The sequence below is a fragment of the Erithacus rubecula genome, assembly GCF_903797595.1.
Source record: "Erithacus rubecula genome assembly, chromosome: 1".
Classification (NCBI taxonomy): domain Eukaryota; kingdom Metazoa; phylum Chordata; class Aves; order Passeriformes; family Muscicapidae; genus Erithacus; species Erithacus rubecula.
Window position 1 is genome coordinate 72,361,581 of NC_136658.1, and position 21,157 is coordinate 72,382,737.

At 37.2% G+C, this 21,157-nt stretch overlaps 1 protein-coding gene across 1 annotated transcript in view; it reads left to right on the forward strand.

Annotated features, from left to right (window-relative positions):
* Positions 1–6,034: 6,034 nt before the first annotated feature.
* Positions 6,035–21,157, forward strand: part of SUPT20H (SPT20 homolog, SAGA complex component) — a 29,515-nt gene continuing 14,392 nt past the window's right edge. Inside the window, 16 exon segments of the mRNA XM_079314791.1 lie at positions 6,035–6,148; positions 6,849–6,943; positions 8,872–8,907; positions 10,024–10,082; positions 10,166–10,232; positions 11,528–11,654; positions 12,278–12,381; positions 12,915–13,031; positions 13,172–13,225; positions 13,425–13,564; positions 14,844–15,000; positions 15,087–15,143; positions 16,701–16,772; positions 17,776–17,844; positions 17,846–17,934; positions 19,958–19,990. Coding sequence (XP_079170917.1) covers positions 6,926–6,943; positions 8,872–8,907; positions 10,024–10,082; positions 10,166–10,232; positions 11,528–11,654; positions 12,278–12,381; positions 12,915–13,031; positions 13,172–13,225; positions 13,425–13,564; positions 14,844–15,000; positions 15,087–15,143; positions 16,701–16,772; positions 17,776–17,844; positions 17,846–17,934; positions 19,958–19,990 — 1,199 coding nt within the window. The 5' untranslated portion in view covers positions 6,035–6,148; positions 6,849–6,925.

Consider the following 21,157-nt stretch of genomic DNA (forward strand, 5'->3'; position numbering starts at 1 on the left):
TGAAGAATTTCCTCATACAGAGGGCCACCTCTCTAGTTCTCTGTGGAGAACTGGCCCTGGATATCAACTCTGAGATCATTACAAACCACCAGCCCACCTCAGCAGAGAAAAAGATTGACATTCTTTACTCTTCATTCATTACCCCAATTTTGGCCAAATACCAAATTTGGATAACCAAATTAGTTTCAGAAAGCTTCTGACATGCAGGGTGGTGTATAAGATTGCTGAGGTTACCAACTACACCATCTACACGTAACTACCACATAGCAGTAATGTCTGATTATTATTTTTGGCATAAGCAGTAGGACAGAGATGCACTGAACAAGCAGCTTTTCTTAAATTGAGTGTCCTGAAAGAAATATCATGGGAAAAGTAAAATGTGAGAGTCAAAAGGCTTAAACAACAGAGGCTTCAACAACACAGCTTATTCATACTGCAGCATGGGATGGCTCAGCCAGGCCTGGCAAAAAATCTCATTAAATTATCCTGGACTCTCAATGTGCTACAGCAAAAGTTCAATAAAGTTTACAGTAACAAATAATCACAATATATATCATCCTTCCTGCTGACAGAGATAGGTAAGTTTGTTCTTCACCATCTTACAATATTGTGAAAGATTTAGAAGAGTCTACATCACTTTTCCTAATTTTGGTTCACTAAGACAAGTTGAAAACAAATCCTAGCACACAGCCAAAAGGATTTCCTGTGCTAGGGAGTATTAACAAATGTACAAACCCAGCACATTGCATTCTCCTGCAAATACTGGTATCAGACCTACTCAGAAACATAACATCAACTTCCATTGTTCAAATTCAATCAAATTTTGTGAGATTTCAAAAGAATAATTAAGCTAATTATCATGGAAAGAATCTCAGTTATTCTGGATAAAAGCACAATTGCATATGTGAAATGTTAATTTACTGACTTTTTCAAAAATTCAGAAAAGGAGGATGTCTCACCCTCTGAAAAATGATAAACACTATCAGACCTTTCAAACACCTGCTCTCAGTTCAATGTTCAATCTTCTGGCTCTCCCACAGTCCCTTCCATCTGTGGTTTTGCAGCTTCACTACTCCAGAGCCATGAGACATGGCAGATGTCACATGTCAATGTGACCTGGGATTTGTTGACTACTGGTCAGGAAGCATGGCTACTGGGCTGGTAGAATGCCAGCAAAGCCAGGAGCACAATCCGACTGGATGTGCCTCTATTGCAGCCACAGCCCTTCCCTGCAGCACCCCCAGCACTCACTTGGAGCACACCTACTCCACTCCTGCAATGCCACTGCAACAGCAAGGAGCTGGTGCAGCTGTTCTCACTTGCAGGCACACATCCATAATACACGTAGACACCAAAAGGAGAAATGAGTGCTGTGTGTTTAAAGTCTGGTCACTCGAGAGAGATGCCTCAGATACTTTAGATGATGATCTCATAACAAACAACAGCAAAGAAATGAGCATCACTGTCAGTCTGAATGAGTAATTTCTCATCTCTTCAGGTTGCCTGTTCTTGTCACAAGGTGGACCCAGCCTTCTCAGGCATACAGTCAATACAGGAGGAAAAAGATTGTTTTCTTCCTTACACCAGAAGCAATATGAAGCTCCTCATCTGCCTTCCCTTGGCTTTGACATACACTGATGTAGCCAGTGTTAAGCCTTTGTACAGGTTTGCTTAGTAACTCTCTTTGCCTTAGCATGCATGGATTTTACAAAAGGAACACTACTAAAGAACAGAATAAAATATAAACAAAGTACTGATCATGTGCTGCATTTGATTTATTTATAACAAAATTAAATCAGTTCCTAATACCAGCAAGAAAAGTACAGAAGTTCCAGGACCATGGGTGAAATGCAATGTTGAAGACCTTGCCCCTGCTTTGGGTTACAAACCATCAGTATTGTAACCCCTTCCTTTAAAATGTTGCTGAGAAGGTTACGGGACTTGAATTAACCCTTGTTCTACAGAACTAAGAAAAATCCCTCACGCCTGTCTCTGATCTACTTTAAGTAGACAACTAGATAACCAGTGTACAAAATGCAATCACAAAGCTGGAACTAAAACTGCAACATTTAATAGAAATTTAGAGATATAATAATTAAAAGACAGATTAGATTCTTTTTGTCATTGCTCTATAATTCTGTAATAACCATGAACTTGCCAAACTGACCTTCTTCAGCATTAGTAAATACAACGGATTATTTAATATTAGCTGAACTATTTAACATGTTCTAAATTTCCATAATTTAGAAGCCTCTCACAGAATTCTCACTTCTGGCAACCTCTTAAGGGATTTCTCCCTAGCTGATTTTTAACCACTTTCCTCAGCAGTACAGCCCTGACCTCTAGTGGGTTCAGTGAAATAATATTGCAGGCAGGACAATATGCTAACTTGGTTTCATAAACAATATCATTTAAACCTGGAAAATGTAGGAGTTATATCAAAGCCATGCAATCAGCCAAGGAATAGCTTTTTACTAAACAGATGAAAATTAATTGCAGGCTAACAGCAAAACTTTGCTTGCTTTATGCCAACATCCATCTGATTGATGAGCTGTTTTGATTCTCAGCAGATGACTGCTCATTACCATTGGGAGTTCTGTATTAGGTAAACCTGATTATTAGTCTCTTACTTATCTGCAAAGTCTGCTTGACTTATCTTTTTTTTTTGCTAACTTACCTTCAGTCCAAGATATACCTATGATTGGATTCAGAAAAACAAGTAAGACAGGTTAGGGATAAGTACATTCCAGTTTTTCTATAATCTAAGAATTAGATTAAGACCTGATTGCTGCAAAGGTTTACGAACCTTTATTACATGCAGTAAAAATTTAACACTTACATGATACACTCCAGTTACTCAAAGACAGGATCTCAGGTTTCCTGTTATTTTTATCCCACAGTGAAAATTAAATCCAGAGCTCTGAAAAGATTACTGAAATTATTTTCCAATTAAGGATGGGAGGCTTCCACATAAAGACTGCAGAAAATATGCAAGAGACAACATTAAATTCAGCTGCCTTCATTGAGAAGGTTGAAGAAAGACACAAAGTGATGGGAATGAGGTCTGCCTCTTCCAAATTCCTGGCAAAGGGTAAATGATGCATGGACAGCCTTTACAGGACAGCCACAGATACTCTGCCATGCTCCTTCCCACATGTCCTACAGTCTCCAGCACAGAAGTCTTGAAAGCACAAATACAGTTGATTCACTTCATTATATTATGTACCTGCACTACTGAATATAATGTTGTTCTCATGTGCTGTGAACTAAGCAAATGGGAATCAGACCAAACTAGACAGACAGAACAAGGGTGTCACTATTGGAAAGAATAAGAGCAAGAATAAAAATAAGAATAATTTAAAAAATTAAACAAAAATACCTCTTCCAAAGAGTTACAAATGTGCTGCACTTTTACATAACCTGTAAAAGTTAAAAAGGTAAATATGCAGATATGTTTTCCAGATTCTGAGTTCTGCAAGAGAAGTAACAAATCTGTTACTTATGAAGTCTGGACTACTGAGTCAAAAGCAGCCCATACAAAAAATAATTATGTAGAAATAGTACATTTCTTTGCTTATTCATTACAGAAGCTGCTCAATAAAATATGCGATTTTTAATATCTTAAGGAGACTAAAATATCTTATTTCTATCCTTATTACAGATTTAATTCAATAGCTACATTAATTTTGTTCATAATCAAAGCACATATATTATACTTTGCCAAATAAGAAAAATTTGATAAAAATTTCTAGGGATCCTGAGGCTGCTCTTAACTTACTGCAATTCTTGCATTCAGACATTATTGTCTTAATTAAAGGGCCTTGTTTTATTGATCCACTCTGGTTTGTCATGGCAACATCACTGTTTAGTTGATTGCTTTGATTGGTCATGCTGCATCAACTGGTATTGGACAAAATTCTCTTCACAGAAATACTCTAAATAGAATGGTTTCATTGTAAGCCTCCCTTTATGCACTAGAAAGCTAGGTAAGTTAGGCATCATAGACTCAAATTTTTTGGCTATATCTCTATTGCATTACGTTCTCCTTAAACTGCCTTCAGTGCCAAACTCCTCCAAACACAGGTTCCTTGGCTCTTGGAAAGAATATGACACCTATCCCAAATCCAAATGCAAACAACAGATTGATTCAGCATCATGAGCATTATAAGCATTCTCATAATGGTTTCTATGTAAGGCCATGGCAAGAAAAGGACCAGCCAGAGCAGCCTTCCTACATAAAGTACAGCCTGGACTGCAAAGCTTCCTCAGGCCACAGCTACTTTTGCCTTGCCTGCCTCCAGATCATCAGGGAGCCAATCTACTCTGACCACTGTCCATATCCTCAGTTCTTACTTCCTTCTCCCTGCCTTTCTCAAGAAAACAGAAAAAAACTGCATCCAAAAATCAGTCCTAGCAACCTCAGCCTCTGGCTTACTCTTGTGACTCACAACATTTCAGACTTATCATGTCTATTAAATCTCCTTGCTTTATTTGCTATCCTGAAAAGGATTGTTAGCTCCTGAATTCATTCTCAGATAGCCATATTTCTGTGTACACAATTACAAGCAAGCCTTTACCCACTTTATCTCCTACTGAACAGTTTTTGCTGTGTCTAATAGGAACTGCCAAGTTCAAATAAGAGGGGAGCAACAAAGAAGGAATGGAATTAAACAAGCCTATGCCACAAAGTGTATGACAGAAAATTCAGAAAATCAAGTCTGTTTTTAAGGTGTCTCTATTAAGCAACTCAAAACTGAGGTATGAACTTGCAGAAAGGCTCAGTTTGTGATGGAGACACATAATTCTAGGTGTCGCTATGTGTTAAGGCTCACATAGTCAGAGGAACTCTTCAATACAGCCAGGAAATCCCAAAGGTGTGACATGGTTGACCAGCAGGAGGCTGACTAAGACAGGGTCAATGTCTCCAGCTGAAGAACACGAATCTCCTTCAAGTTCTGTGCTATATTTGCCAGTCCTCTAAAATTCTATTTAAACAATCAAGTCAGAAATATCTGCCTACAAAATGGTTGGTTATACCTGACAAGGTGTATCTGACTTTAAAAGTAACTGGAAGCCATGGGATTTCTTCATGTCTGCAAATCATTTAAGTCCTGAATACATTTCCTACCAGGGTAGGAAATGTTACCATAGAGATTTATAACTGCCTACACAGAAATTCAATGACATAACTGATTTAGAATTCAGGAGTTCACAGCTGTTTGCCCTAAGTTTCATCCACAGGTCCACAGTCTATCTGACTTGAATGAAGTAACATTTCTATTGACAGCATACTGTCATTTCTTTTTAAAGTTTGTACTCAAATGAGAGGGACCATACTTGAACCGCTGTCTCAGTCTCAGGATATAATCTGATACATGGGCCTGAAAGCCATTTAATTTCGAAAGAGCATGGGAAAATAAAAAACAGCTTTGCAATCTTGTACTGGGGCAGGTGCATCCATATGGCTACAGAACTCTGGTACTCCCAGGCCTACAGCACAGAAATTTAGAAAAATTTAGGTTAAAGGATGGCACAACTGCATTCTCAAAGGAGATTCAAAGTCGGATCAAATGCAGCTGCTGAACTGTTGGCCATACACCCATTTAGTGCCCAGATAATCCAAGGAAGAACTGCCAGCTGCTCCTGCTCCAGGACGGGATTCTAGTCATCTGTTTGCTGGCGTTCAGGAGCAACACGAGCTCCTAAAAAATCAATAAACTAGCCTTCCTGTTGCTAAAAATAGGTGTCAAATTTATTTATGCTCACAGCTGAAGAATGCTGATCTCATCAGATGTTTTTATTCTATGCACTGAGAACCTCTGAGAGACTCAAGACACCACCGGTAATTGATTGCCACCGTTTTGGCTAGGCTGTGAGACAGAGAAGGGCTGCTGAGAGCCCAAAGCTGAAACCAAAACAGCGCCAGCTCCGAGGCAGAGCCCAGCAGTCCCACAAGAAGCTGAACGCACGCGTGTCCCTCAGCAGGATGGCCGTGCCCGTCCCGCCCGCGTCTCCAGGGCGCCGTGCCCGCCCCTTCCGGGCGCGCTCGGAAGCGGCGGGGCGGAAGCGGCCGGCGCCGCGGCGGGGGCGGATGCGCGGCCGGGCGGCGGGGCCGCTGCGCCGGGGGCTCCAGGGGAGAGGCCGCCAGGTACCGGCGCTGGGCGGGCGCGGGGGAGCGCACGGAGCCGGGGAGGGGCGGCGGGGCCGGGCCGGGCCGGGCGGGAGACGGGCGGGACCCGGCCTGCGCCCTTGGCTGCGGCCGGCCCGGCCCGGCCCGGCCCGGCCCTTCCCGGCCGCTGCTGCCGTCCGTGCCTGCGCCGCTCGCTCTCCGCCCCGGCTCTGCGGAGGCGGTGGCAGCAAAATTGTTTTCATTTCTTGATTGACAGCTTGCTGTGAGTCAGTTTTAAACCAAACAGTGCTAGAAGACACCGCTAGTGGAGGTGTTGGCAATGGAATAACGCCTTCTCAAAAGCAAAACAAAAGAACTGATGCGGTACGCTAAACACTCTGCTTTTCATTAAATGTTTTAGCCTCCTGTGCACCTGAGGATGTGACATTTGGGACAGTCTAGGTAGACTGCTGCAATAGAGAAAAGTGTATGTACATTTACATGCTTATTGCTTTACTGTTGTATGAAACTAAGTGTGAAAAGTAGTAGTAGTACTCATTGGAGTGAGAACTTCTGCACTAGCAGCGAATGGAACACTTGTTCCTACTCCTGGAGGAAAGGAAACTATGCAAATGAGATTTAAGTATAATTAACCACCAGAAATGTTATATTTAAATAAAATACCTGCTTGGTTTCTCAGTGGTATTTTTTTTTTCTCCTTGAATTTTTTTGTTTTCAGTACCCCAAGTCTGACCATCAAATATGATTCTTTGTCTGCCACACGAAACTCCTTAAGTACTTTTGCCATTTGGCCACATGGCTTCCACTACAATGGTAAGTTAGGATTCAGGTCATATATTTTCAGATCTTTTTGCTCTAGTCTCCTAGGTGTCTGGCTGACGGGGAGAATGCCATTAATATTTGACATTTTCTTTTAAAAAATTGTTTCACTGCTGAATTTTAATATTTCCTTTTGTAGGAGCATCTTCCTTCATAGGTTGTGAATACTTCTGAACACTTACTGGCCAGTGCAGCATAGGAATTGCCATGTGAAGCTGGTGGTGTGTTTTCAGTCAGCAGTGGTGGCAGGAAGTTGAGTTCATATAAGTCCTGCTTCTGCATAGGAGTCTTGTATTCACAGATGCTAATATTGCTGTGGATTTTTACCTAATGTTAAACAGTTAAGTGAATATTTGAAATTATGCGTTGATGTAGGCATTGTAGATGTGTCTACTAGGTATATCAACTTATATAGAAAGCATCAATATTTGACATAGTCATAAAAACACGTAGACAGACACTTGAAAATTAGAATATTCTGTTATGGCAGGTTGTACCACACGATAGCACAGTAAGTAGGTGGGGGGATTTTCATGAACAGGCAAGAAATTTTGTTTTAGGTACATTATGTGAGTGTTTTTGTTGTTTATTTCTTTGTTGTTCTTTCATTGTTGTGTAGTATGGTTCTTTTCACTGGATTCTATTCTAGTAAAATATTATCTACACAATAACTGGTGCTACCTTGGATTGGATATGGCTTGTGTGTCTTCTGTTCCTTGAGGCTTGAGTAGAGATGTTTGCTTTTAGGATGGTTTAAACTGAGAGAATAGGAGAAGTGCATATTTGGGAAGAGGTACCTATTGCAAATGTTCCTAAGCTTCACTGAATATTAGAGCTTGTCACGAGTACATTCCTGTGGACTTCATCCAGCTGCCACTGAAGTGAATGCATTGCTTCTCTGCACTTACATGGAGGTGAATCAAGCTTGTGGCATTCTCCTACAACACTTTGGTTCTTCATAGTGTTCTCTTTTATCTCCCTGCTCCAAATCAGTTTCATTGTCTGGTTCATTTAGCAGCTGCACATTATTCCTGCACAGAGGAGGTCAGAGCTTAAGTGAGTGCCAGTGAAGGAACATTAGCAGCCAAGGAAGACTTTCTTGGGGTTTTTTTTGTACACATGCTTTTTTTATTCTGGTTTGAAATACTCATAATTCTGATCTGTGAAGTTGTGGGCTCTTTTTGAAATAAAGGTGTATCAACTCCCAGTGTATTGAAGTAAAAGACATTCCAAAAGAATTAAATTCATTGAAATAAATGGTATTGAGTATACCATGCTATGGGATATTGAGAAGGTTTTCAGTTTTTGCTGTGTTTTGTAGGGTTGGGCAGACTTTTAGCCTGCCTTGGAGGAAGTCTGTAGTCCAAGCTGGTTTTGTTTCCTAGCCCCCTAACAGTATGTCATAAAGAACATTTCTTAAATTGTATTATGTGCAGATGTAATGTTCTGAGCATTTCTGGGTTGTTCAGAGATCTTTGTTTCCTATTTGTGAAAAATAGCTGTACCAATACTTGGGCACTGGAATCTAAAAGATAAATTTTTTCTTCCTGGGCATCTGTTCAGAATTATTTTGGCCTATCCTTTCTGTTGAGTTAGAGACCAGCTTAATAAAGAATATCGCGTTTTCTAGTTATCATCTCCAGTTGTTTTGGTTAGTATCTTTTATTGCTTTTATTAGCTGTAATTTCCATTCTTTTAATTCTAATTGCCATTCATTGTTCTAAGGCTTCATAATTTAGCCAAGCCTTGTGATGTAGTTACGTGAAGTTTTAGCTAAGTTTGATATGTGCCAAAGACTTTTTGAGCCCATCTTCTAATTATAAATTGTTATCAGTAGTGGTTGGATTGTTGGGGTGTTCTTAATGTATGAGAATGTTAACAAAGTAATGTATTTTCTAAAAAGCCCTTTGTCATTCTTGCAGCAACAAGCTTTAGAACTGGCATTGGATCGTGCTGAGGTAAGGAGCAGCTAAATTACTTGTTTGCCCATAATTTATTGGTCTCAGAGTTATACAAATACTACAGCTATCTTTTATTTCTTCTGGAGAGCAGGAGAAACCCATGTTATGTAAATACATACATGTGTAATCACCTACATGTAACACTGAGCTTGCAGAATTCTCACTGAAATTGCTGTCATGTATTTGTCTCTTGCCCATTGTACTGAGAACGTCATCAAGTGCAATGGTGATGGACTGTGCAAGACTTGAGCTTTCCCCTTTTAAACCAGCAAATCTGTGTGCTGTGAAATAAGCAGGGTCTACAGAGACACATGGCAGAAATACATGTTAAAATCCTGTTTGTGTTTTTAAGGATAGCCCAGTGAGAATGAAGATGCAAGTGCCTTCATGTTCATGTTCCTTAATGGTGTCATGTGATATAACAGTTATCTTGAACCCTGTTATGGGAAATAGATGTCCCTGTGGGAGAACCTCTCTTCACATAAATTCTGAAGAAAGCTGTAAATAACTATAAATTGTTTATAGTTAATACTATAAACAATGGAGATTTGGAAAAACCTTGTTAGAATATAAATCAAATTTACTGGAGGATGCTGTCTCTCTTACTCCTTTTTTTTTTAATTTGAATGTTTAATGTGCATTAATTCTATTTGTAATGCACAGCTCTATAGAGAAAATAATGTAAATGCAAAAGACAAAGGGAGAACTTCCTGAAATTATTATGTGGAAGAGTACTTGATCTGTAGATGCTGTCAAGCCAGTATGCATGAACTTGGTTTTACCTTAGTGTGTTACCCACATTAATTTCTGTAGTGTAGTGTTAGTTACTACTGTAATTACAGGATGTGAGTGTGGAATTAAGACCTTGCATGGAACTGATGCCATAACCATGAAATGCTGTCTTTGGCAGCTAAATTGACCTTTGTTCTTGTTAATGACTGTAACATAAATCAAGTAGTATTTAGTGCACTTTTGGAACAGTTGTGTACCATAACTACTAATTATTTTCTGTATACATGGAACGTTGTCTGATAATGATCTCTAGTTGTATGGTAACTAGAATTCAATTTCTTTGTAATATATGTTGGTTTTTTGATTACTTTTCTCTTTCAGTATATCATTGAAAGTGCCCGTCAGAGACCTCCCAAAAGAAAATATTTATCCAGTGGAAGGTAGTGAGAGTTTCAGTATTTAGTTTTTTAATAGCATTTCTTTGATTTAATTTTGGTTACATGTTGAGTCTTTTTAATTTCAGAAAATCTGTATTTCAAAAACTTTATGATTTATATATTGAAGAATGTGAAAAAGAGCCTGAGATAAAGGTAAGTGGAAATTGCTGAGAAGTTTTTAGTTTCTGTCTAAATAGGCTGGTTGAGAAAATACTTTGGTTTTAATTCAACTTGACTTCTTTGTTAAATGAATTATAAACCCTTCTTACTGTAGTAGTTACCTAAAGATAAGACTACATAATGTGAATAGTATGGCCTAGACTGGCTTGAGTGAGCTGTTCATTCTTTCTTAATCCTGTGTCACTTGTGCTCAAGTTTAGGGCAGTGTCAGTGCCATGTGCATTGTTGTCATTATCACTGTTTCACCATCAATTGCTCAGTGTGACTGCCGTGGGAAAAAATTTTCATCATTTTTCATACCTTGTGATTTTGTTGTAAATTCAGATTTATTTCTCCAATTGCTGGTAAACTTAAGAAGTTTTGTGAAAATTTTTCATGATATTAGAAAAGAGGCTCAAACAGGCTTATCAGTGCTAAATATAAGGTGTAAAAGGCACAAATTACTTCACTAAACTGAATGTCAAATTGAACAAGAGGAAAAAGCTGTTTAATGTGTATTGCTGCTTTCAAGGAAGTAAAATGAATGAGAAGACAAATGAGCACTCAGGTTAACTCCCAATTAATGGTGTACCCAGAGTTGGTATGAAATAGGCCTCCAGCGAGAAGCTATAAAATTATCTGAGATTTGCAATTCATTGCCTTAAGTTCTAAGGGGATTTCAAATGTTTCAATTTGTAGGATATTTATGTGGGGTCTGAAGCACACTGAGTAATTATAAAAATCTGTTGTACATCAAAAAGATTGTTTTACAGTTAAATAAGGTGATAGTCTCTGAGGATGCTGGATGAGATTTCAGCAAATAAAGACAAGAAAATGCAATAAAGAAAGCTTCCAGATGCTTCAATTCATTATTTTAGTCCTGGATAGAAATGCTTTTTTGGTTAGGAGTATCTGAAAATACTAAATATTTTGTTGTTGTTATCAAACAAGTTGTACTGGATTGATGATGTTCGTGGAATTGATACAAATAATGGTACACTGTAGATTTACAACATTTTAGCATATGGTTATTCTTATTAACTCTGTCTGTGGGCTTCCAGTTCTAGGGTTTGTAATTTGAGTGAGATTTTTTTACAAAAATCTGTTTATAAGATTGTGTGATTATACATAATACAGTTACCCTACTGAATGCAGGACAATTAAATTTACTTGGGCTTGTTTAGATGTATAATTTGCCATTAATCTAAGTCACATTCTGGAAATTGTTTTTATTTCTCCTAATTATTTCATAGTATTATTTTCATGAGCAATGTTTACTTTTAAAGCAGAAGCTGAGACGAAATGTGAACTTACTTGAGAAGCTGGTTATGCAGGAGACATTGTCATGTCTGGTGGTAAACCTCTATCCAGGAAATGAGGGTTATTCACTGATGCTCAGGGGAAAAAATGGTTCAGGTAATATTTTTCTCTTGAATTTTTAAAAATACTCAGAATGCTATATAAATTTTTAGAATGTGTTGTTGTTTACATTTAACTGTTTCACTTCCAATATAATTCCAGTGGTGGGTGGGAGAACAACCAACTGTACTTGAACTAAAAATTTATATAAAGCTCTGAGCTGTTCATCTACAGAGGAAATCTGTAGATAGGAGTCTTTCTGATAGCCTTCCAGTCTCTTATTTCCCCTTAGCTTCTGGGGAAACTGTAGGGGGTTTCTCTATATCCATGATTCTCTCACTTCAGTTTCCTTCTGTCAGATTGTTTCTTTCACTGCTTCATATGCCTACATCTGTCTAGAGCCATTTGTGTTCCAGTTTGGTGGCATTTTGGTAGCATACCATTTGTACTGTCATGTGCAGTACAAGCATATGTTATGTCACCTGGGAGCAAAAGGTAGCACAGTAAAAGCAGACTAAAACTCTAAGAACAGAAATGGATGTAAAAATTAATAGTATGCAAAAAAAAGATATGTGTGGATAGGTTTTTGGCAGCCCTGCTTTTTCCTGTGGCAAGTTTGTTTTAGATTTCTTAATGTTTGAATTTGAAATGCAAAGGTAATGCATTTTGGTTTAATTCAGATTCTGAGACCATTCGTCTGCCTTATGAGGAAGGAGAGCTGCTTGAATATTTGGATGCAGAGGAACTACCACCTATTTTGGTTGATCTTTTGGAAAAATCTCAGGTTTGAAATTTTTGTTTTCAAAAAGAACTTACATATTGTACCTAGATAGACCTTGATTTTTTTTTTTGAGTGCTTCATGTAGGTGATTGTAAGCACATGTCACTTGTGCATATAAAGCTGTAATATTCAATGCCCCAAATAAATATTTTATTGATATATGGGTAAAAAAAGTACTTAGTGCTGAGAAGGAGATAAAAGAGATGTTTCACAGCCATGATTAAGGCTGTGAAATATCTACAGCTCTGCTCTAGCAAAATTTTCTTTGTTTTTGTCATTATAGAATGTTTGGTGTGGGAATGTCTTTCAGCTGCATTGCTGGCATTTGAAAATATTGCATTTGAAGCTTGTATTTTAGGTGTGTCTAGCACAGACATGTCTATGTACATAGGAAAGACTGCTGGTCTGAAAAACTTAATCGTGAGTTTTATTCCTAGTTTCACTGAACTTTGTTATATAACAGACTTCTTTGTGAAGGCAGGGAAACATTGGTAAATGCTTGTTCATTTGAAAGCTGGTGTTTTTCTTTCACCCAGGTTAATATTTTCCATTGTGGCTGTGTCATAGCAGAAATCCGTGACTACAGGCAGTCTGGTAACATGAAATCTCCAACGTACCAAAGCAAGCACATTCTCTTGCGACCTACAATGCAGGTAAAGAGAGCCTTATGTAATTTCTCACTGTTACTGTAGTTCCTAGACTGGATATGCACTATGCAATATGTTACTGAACATGTTTTAAGAAATCCTGTTATTCTGTTGAAAGCTGATTACCGTTATGTCTTTTTCCTCAGACTTTAATTTGTGATGTGCATTCTATAACAAGTGACAACCACAAATGGACACAGGTAGGTTTGAGGTGTTTAAAAACTTTACAGTGATGTCATAAATACACAACAGAACAAACATTTATTAACTTTTTATTTGTTTAATAATTTATTTTTCAGTTTTTTCTAAGATAATGTCTACATCCATAGGTATATAGGAACTCAACTATTGTAAAAGTTTTCACATTTTTCTGTTTATTAATCGCTGTGTATATTACAGGAGGACAAACTCCTACTTGAGAGCCAACTTATTTTGGCTACAGCAGAGCCTTTGTGTCTTGATCCTTCAATAGCAGTGACCTGTACTACAAATAGACTCCTGTACAACAAGCAGAAGATGAACACTCGCCCCATGAAACGGTAATTTTCAGTATGAAACATGTTTTGAAAGAAAAATATAAGTAATGTTTTATGTGAAAGCTTAGCTAATTTGTATGTATTACCTACTTTAATAGTCAAGAAATTAATATAGTATTTTTAAGTGCTCAATTTTGTATTATATTTCAGTTACGAGTCGATACTGTACTATGCTTATTTATCAAAGGAAAGTGTATATATATTTTCTTAACATAATCAGTTATATTGCAGTTTGGATTTGAGGGGTTTTTTTGGCATACATTTTGTGTAAGCAGAGTCAGATGGCAGCTCAGTAATATAAAATATATAAACAGATACGTTGCATATTCTTAAAAGCTATGTATAAGTTTAATTCTGAATGAACTAATGAAAATAATTATTTTTATGTTTGACATTCAGGCTAAACAGAAGTGTATGTGTATAAGAATCTTGGAAAAAATTAAAACAATATGGTATGAACTATGTACAAAATGTTGAAATTATTTCACTTTTGTGCATGGTTAGGCCCTTTTTTATTTCCACAGAAACTTGAAACATTTTGTTCAATATGTTTGTTCTGCCACAGGAGTTGCATTTACTCTGTAAAAACAAAATGTATTAATGCTCTGTCACAATTACTGAAATAATTAAAACTAAATTTGCATTTAAACACTAAGCTAGTGCCAAATCAGTGGTAATTTCTAAAAATCTATAAATAGTGAATTTCATCAAGCTGTCCTTGAAATCAAAGTTTGGTGGTCAACAAATATTCCACTGGGAAAAATAAGAAAAGAGATTAAGTTAATGTCCAGAACAGCATTACTGGAATCATGAGTTTGTAATGAAACAAAGACTAGAGGGTAGTTGCTGTCTTTATAACCTTATAGTTAAGGTTATAAATAGTATATATTATAAATAGTTAGAAGTATTATATATCATTCTTTGTCCTTATAAGTGGGACAAAGATCTTTTGATGGAACTGAAATTATGATAATACACAAATCTTTTAAGTTTGGTGACTTCTTAATTTCTCATTTTGATAATGTACCTAAATTAGACATTTAAAAAGTAATCCCATTCTGAGTGCTGAAAGAGATGAACAGGATACTGGTATATTTTATAAATGTGAGATCATGATTTAAAGTTGTACAGTGTAATCCAGAAAAGTATTTTTAAATTAGTATTTAAAAACCTATTAGTCTCCATGTGAGTTGAAGTTCCCTGCATATTTTTGGTTTTGTGCTGGGACAGTGGAATATTTGATGTGGATGGTTTTACAAGCTTAGGTGTCATTTTGCCATAGGTGCTTCAAAAGGTACTCAAGGTCCTCTCTGAACAGACAACAAGAAGTAGCTCACTATTCAACTCCACCTCAGCTCAGACTACTTGACTACTTACAGAAAAGGAAGGAGAGGAAAGCAGCCCAGCAGTATGACCTCAAAATTTCAAAAGCTGGAAATGTAAGTGTTCTGAAAAGTAATGTAATATACTTCTAACTATTTTATTAAAGGATTTAATATATTAATTCTGCTTTTTCATCTTCCAGTGCGTAGATATGTGGAAACAGAACCCTTGCTACTTGACTGCTCCTTCTGAAGTAGATGTAAGACCATTCATTGTTATGTATAATTAGCAATTTTTAGAAATTGTAATATATGAAGAAGTGTTTAAACCAGTATCAAAGAATGGCCTTTAAAAATGGGAGTGACTTTAACATTTACATTACTTTTCTGTCCCATAAGGTATAAACACAAGTTAAGCCACACTGTAATGTATTGCAGTTGTAGCAGAATAGTTTGGATGAAGTAGTCAGTACAGGCAAATTGTTAGTATTGTTCTTCTGTGGGTTAAGTGAGCACATGTCTATTTGAAGTTGTCTGATAGTATGAAAACCAGAATAGCAAATGAGGTTTATAGATTGTTTAAAAATAAGTAATTTTTTATCTTGGTAGAAATTCCTGTCTTTTCATATGTTATACTATGGGACATTCATATTTTGAAAAGTTTTACATTTTATACAGAGAATTCTGGTTCAGAGTTCTTTTGTGTGCATTTTTCTCTTGGGGGCATTCATATTCTTAGTTTCTGGCACTGGCAAAACACATGCTGTTAGTGTACAGAAGGGACTCATAGAATATGCTAAGTAAGAAGGGAACCTACAAGGATCATCTTAGTCCTGCAGGACAAGACCCCCAAAATCATGCCATGTGTCTTATCCAAATGCTTCTACTATGTCAGGCTTGGTGCTGTGACCACTTCCCTGGGGAACCTGTCCCAGTGCCCAGCTATGTTATGGGTGAAGAAATTTTTCGTAATATCCAACTTAAACTTCCCCTGACATAACTTTAGGCCACCCCTTCAGGTCCTGTCACTGGTCACCACACAGGAGAGATCAGTGTCTGCCTCTTTCTCTCAGGAGGAAGCTGTAACTGCAGTGAGGGCTCCCCTCAGCCTCCTCCAGGCTGAACAGACCAAGTGACCTCAGCCACTCCTCATGTGGCTTCCCCTCAAGGCCCTTCACCATCCTTGTGGCTCTCTTTTGAACACTAGTAGCTTTATATCCTTCTTATATTGTGGCACTCCAAACTGCCCCAGCACTGGAGGTGAGGCAGCCCCAGCTCAGAGCAGAGCAGGACAATCCCCTCCCTTGCCCAGTGGGTGATGCTGTGCCTGGTGCACCCCAGGACAGGCTGGCCCCCCTGGCTGCCAGAGAACTGCTGACTCATATTTGACTTGCCATTAACCAGGACCCCCTTTCACAAGTTTTCTCTAGTATACTGAACTTTTTTAAAAGACTGTATACAAGACAGGACTGTAGCTTTGGATATGATAGGGCTGGCAGAAACGCAAATTACACATGAAATGACAGTGTAAGTTTCTACAAAAAAAACCTTCTCTCTTTTCACTTCAGTTGTGTTATATCTGACTTAGTCAGAGTCTTTAGGAATTACTGTTACTGCAAAATTACTTAATCATTCCACATTGCAGGCAGTGGTTTCAATCTGTAGTCTGAAACCATGTTTCACTCTCTATGTTAAGTTTCACATAGCAAATATAGTATAACACTATAAATGTACAGTTCTGAAGGTTTCTTCTCTGAAGAAACATAAGGGATAACATAGAGGATTCTTTCTTTTCTGATCTCTCTGTTTTCTTTAAGGTGGAAAAATACGCCAAAGTGGAAAAGTCTATCAAGTCTGATGACTCACAACCAACTGTATGGCCAGCACACGTGAGTAATTTAGACCTTGGGCCAAACTTCACTTATTCTAGTTAAAATGCCTCTTATTTCAACAAAATCAATGTTATGTGGAATAATCTTCCCTCCCCCAGTCTAATTAATCTTCCATGTGTTACAGAGACATGGGAACATTACCAGAGATACTTGCAATTTTATACAGTAAAGCAAGCATGTTATCAGTCTGATTTCCTCAGATTTTCAAGAAATAAAAGGATAAGCAGCTTGTACTTAATAAAGGATCATCATTTACATGAAACAGAACTTTGCAAATTGCAGAACTCAACAAATTTTCTTTATTCAAACACTCAAAGGCTGATGAAAAAGAGCTTTATTGAAATCAAAAATCAGAATGTTAAATTGTGAAAGAGTTTAATATTAAATGCCTCTTAAAAAAAAAGCTTTCTGTAATGCTTAAGTTGAACCTTAAGATTTTTGGCACAAACTATGTGATTTGATCACAAGTAGTAATTTAATATAATAATTGATTAATTGGCAATAATAATTCATTTATCAGATACGTGATTAAATCACATAAATTATTAATTTTTTTATAATTTCAGAGGCAAGGGGCTATTTTTATTAACAGCATGTATCATGATATCTTTGTAGTTGCCTGTTGGAAAAAAGTAATAGTTTCCCATAGAAATTAATGTTCAGCTCCAGCATTTTACTCTCAACGTTTTTTGCATTGTCATAGTTCATATAAAACTGTTTCTATATATATTTATCCAGTCTGCATTTCCCTGTCTACCATGATTGTTTGGGGTTTCCAATATCTTTGTATTTTAGAGAGTTGATGAATCCTTTTCTTCTCATCTTGTTAATATAACTTCTAGAATCACTTTGATTTTAGATAATGCACCCTTTCCTATAGAGTGTTACTTACTTTTAGAGTTACTTATAGAACGTTACTCTGTATTGTTTGAGGAGCTGGTCTGCTTGCTATTTCAACTAAGACTTGTTCAAGACTTACTAGGTCATTCTGTCTTTTTAGGAAATGAAGGATGATTATGTGTTTGAATGTGAAGTTGGTAATCAGCTTCAAAAAACAAAACTGACCATTTTTTCAGTCTCTTGGCAATCCCTTGTACTATGGTAAAATTCAGACACTCAAAGGTGATGAGGAAAATGACAACCTATTAACTCCATCACAGTAAGTTACATGTTCTTTTTTAAACTATGCTGTGATCAGTAGGTGGAGGAAAACAAACATTACTTGCAATTTTCAGTCACAAAAATACTCTAGAGCTAGAAGTGTGATTTAAGATTTTTTAACCAAAAAACCAAAACCAAACTGTGTAAAGCAACCATCCTATTTCAAATGTATTCTTATGTTAAATTAGTACATTCTTTTACATTAAAAATACCTTTGGGGGAAAACAAGACCACCACCACATCCAATCAGGAAAATTGTGGCGACACTAAGAGATGTTATTGCACTCTTTTTTTGGTGATACTCAGAATTTTGTTTGTTCTCAAAATTTGCCTGATGCTATGAAAGTGTAAGACATGACTGTATTCTGTTTATGCTTAAATCCAGTTGAAGTAAATAAATGAAGAAAAATGTGAGCTTCTAAGAAGCTTCATAATTTTGAATTATTTGGAATATGCTGGTTTTGGCTGTGATTCTACAAATATTCTCTGTTCTCAGCTCTTTTTGTTATATGTACCAGAGTATTTGTGTGAAGGAATCCATGCAGCAGAGTAGAGCCTATAAATTTCAGTAAGGCAACAAGCAGTGAGACTGAGCAAACCTTTTAGTTGTGCTAATGAAAGTTATTTTTATCTTCTAGTATGTAATCCTTCTCTCATTTTTTATGAAAATCCTAGAACATCCTGACTATTAAGAATACTTTATCCCTAGACTTGAGCTGTTATACTGTTTGTTTCCATACTGTTGTGGTTTAACCCCAGCTGGCAGCTAAGCACTATGCAAGAACTTACTCCCTCCTGCCCCGACCTCCCTGGTGGGATGGGGGAAAAATAGCTAGGGTGAAAATGAGGAGCCTTGTGAGTTAAGGACAGTTGAATAGGTCAAGGAAAACCCACACCTGCAAGCAAAGCAAAACAAGGAATTCTTTCACTACTTCTCATGGGCAGGCAGGTGTTTGCCTGGTCACTTGGGGTCAGCTGTCCTTGCAGTGTCACTTCCCCACTTCTTGTACACTCCCAGCCTTTTTGCTTGTGAGAGACCTTTGTTGGTACTGCTCAGGAATAGCTACAACACCCATGTATTACCAACACTGCTTTAAGCACAAATCCAAAAGAGCCCTGTGTCAGCTACCATGGAGAAAATCAACTGTAGGCCAGCCAAAACCAGTATGCATACTTAGTACTGATCTTCCTGAAACACCAGTGCTAGCTTAGAGTTGTTGTAAGGCTGGGAATCAAATGAATTTGGAGTTATTAGATACCTTGAGGATTTTGGAAATTGTTGCTAAGACAATTAAAATTCATCAAAACTTCGATAACTCATCCTTAGAAAACGGTCATATAAAATAAAAGGTGCAGTTAACATTTTTGTTGTTCAGTAAAATAAAATGTTTATTTAATTTTTTTTCTTTTTGGAGCTGGAGAAAGTTCAGTAAATTAAAAAACATAGTAATAAGTTTGCAAACCATAAGTGTTGTGCAGAAGAGAGATACTTATTTAGGAGGTCTGGAAAATCATGGAGAATTGAAATTGGCATCAGTGAAATCAAACAATAGAAACTCAGTGTTTGTTAAAATCTTATGCATAGGGCTGGTTTTGACCTCCTCTCCCTTTGTATTTCAGTCTGAGTGTACTGGTATGGTACTGATTTATACCTAACTTTTCCTTTGTACTTTTTACACTAATAATTTTGTAGCAGTTACTTGCTTCCATTTTTTTAAATATAAAATCCAAAACTTCTTTATTCTGCCTTTTGCTTTGTATGTAATTTACTGTTAGAGGAGACCATATTAGAATATGTGTGTGTATTGTATGTATAGTTAAGAAGTCAGGTGTGTATTTCAAATATCATTCAAGTATCATTCAAATACTGAATGATACTCAGTCCATTGAATGGATACATTATTATTTGTATTTTGAGCAGGTATGAAAAAAACACAGCACTGCCATTTGTTTGAAGCCTTGTGTCTAAAAATATGTTCTTTTAGTCCAATTCATGACTGAAAATGTACTTTACATTTTAGGTTCCTTATTGGTTCGAAGACTGATGCTGAAAGGTAAATTAATGTAGTTTGTACAGCTATTTGGCTTGATGACAAACAATGAATTTTGTTCCTTTTTGGCAGTTCTGACTGCCAGTGTTATGGTTATGGAAAAAGATGCAGAACAAATGAGGAAAAATTCATCATTATCAAGAAGTAGAATAGTGTGTAGTTTCTGTGTTCAACAAGCAAGGAAGAATATAGGACATCAAATGCATGAGTACACCTGAACTTTGAGAGCACTTAGCAGTAATTTCATCCTGACATTTGGTATGGTAAATTAGCAGTCATAGAAATGGTTCATTTGAACTTGTCATTTGAAGTGTAATCTAGGATTTAAGATTTATACACCGTAGCATGTCTTGGTTCAGCTTTCCTAGAGAAGCAAGTAATAAAACAGTTTTTCAGTGTATTTTAGTTGTAGAATGAGTAGGAGTAGCAATTCAGGGATAACTGAGGAAGCAAAATAAGTGGTTTTTAAGTGTTTTTCAGCATATATTATATTGGATTGCTTGTGCATATATGCACAGAACCTTTAAAAAACAACCTCTGTCAGAACTAGCTGTGGTTTTGTGCCTCCAAAGGATACCTCTGGCTGATGTACATGCCATAGCTCTTATCCCCTTGCACCCTTATGTGCCTGGCAGGGAAATGAGTCTTTGATTTGATCAAAAATCAGTAATAATGTTCTTTTTTTAAATAGGTAGTTTTGATCAAGAAACTCTTTGCTTATATTCTCTCCTGCCTCCATTGTGCCGATACTTTCGCTGCTTGTTCTGTAAGCTGAACTGGGGAGATTGGCTGGCTGAAAAGTAAAACAATAATATTGCAAGAACCTAGTTTTAACTGGGATTGGTTTCCTGATCGTGTTTGTCACTGGATTTGCACAAGTCCTTTTATCAGAGTAAGGAACAGGGTTTCAGGGACAAGGACAAGAAGAAACAGTAGAGGAGTGCAGGACCACCTTTTTGAGTACATGGCGTTTTACTACCTTGATTCCACCAATTTTAAGGTAGTCTAAAATCTAACTGTAAAAAAAGTTCACTGCCCCCTTTCCTCTGCCTTGTGTGTCAGGGCCCTTGCTTATGTCTGCATTAGTCAGGTAACAGCATATGACAGAAACAGAGCTATTGCAAGATAAAGAGTATTTCAATGCATTTAGGTGTGAGATAATGGAAATAT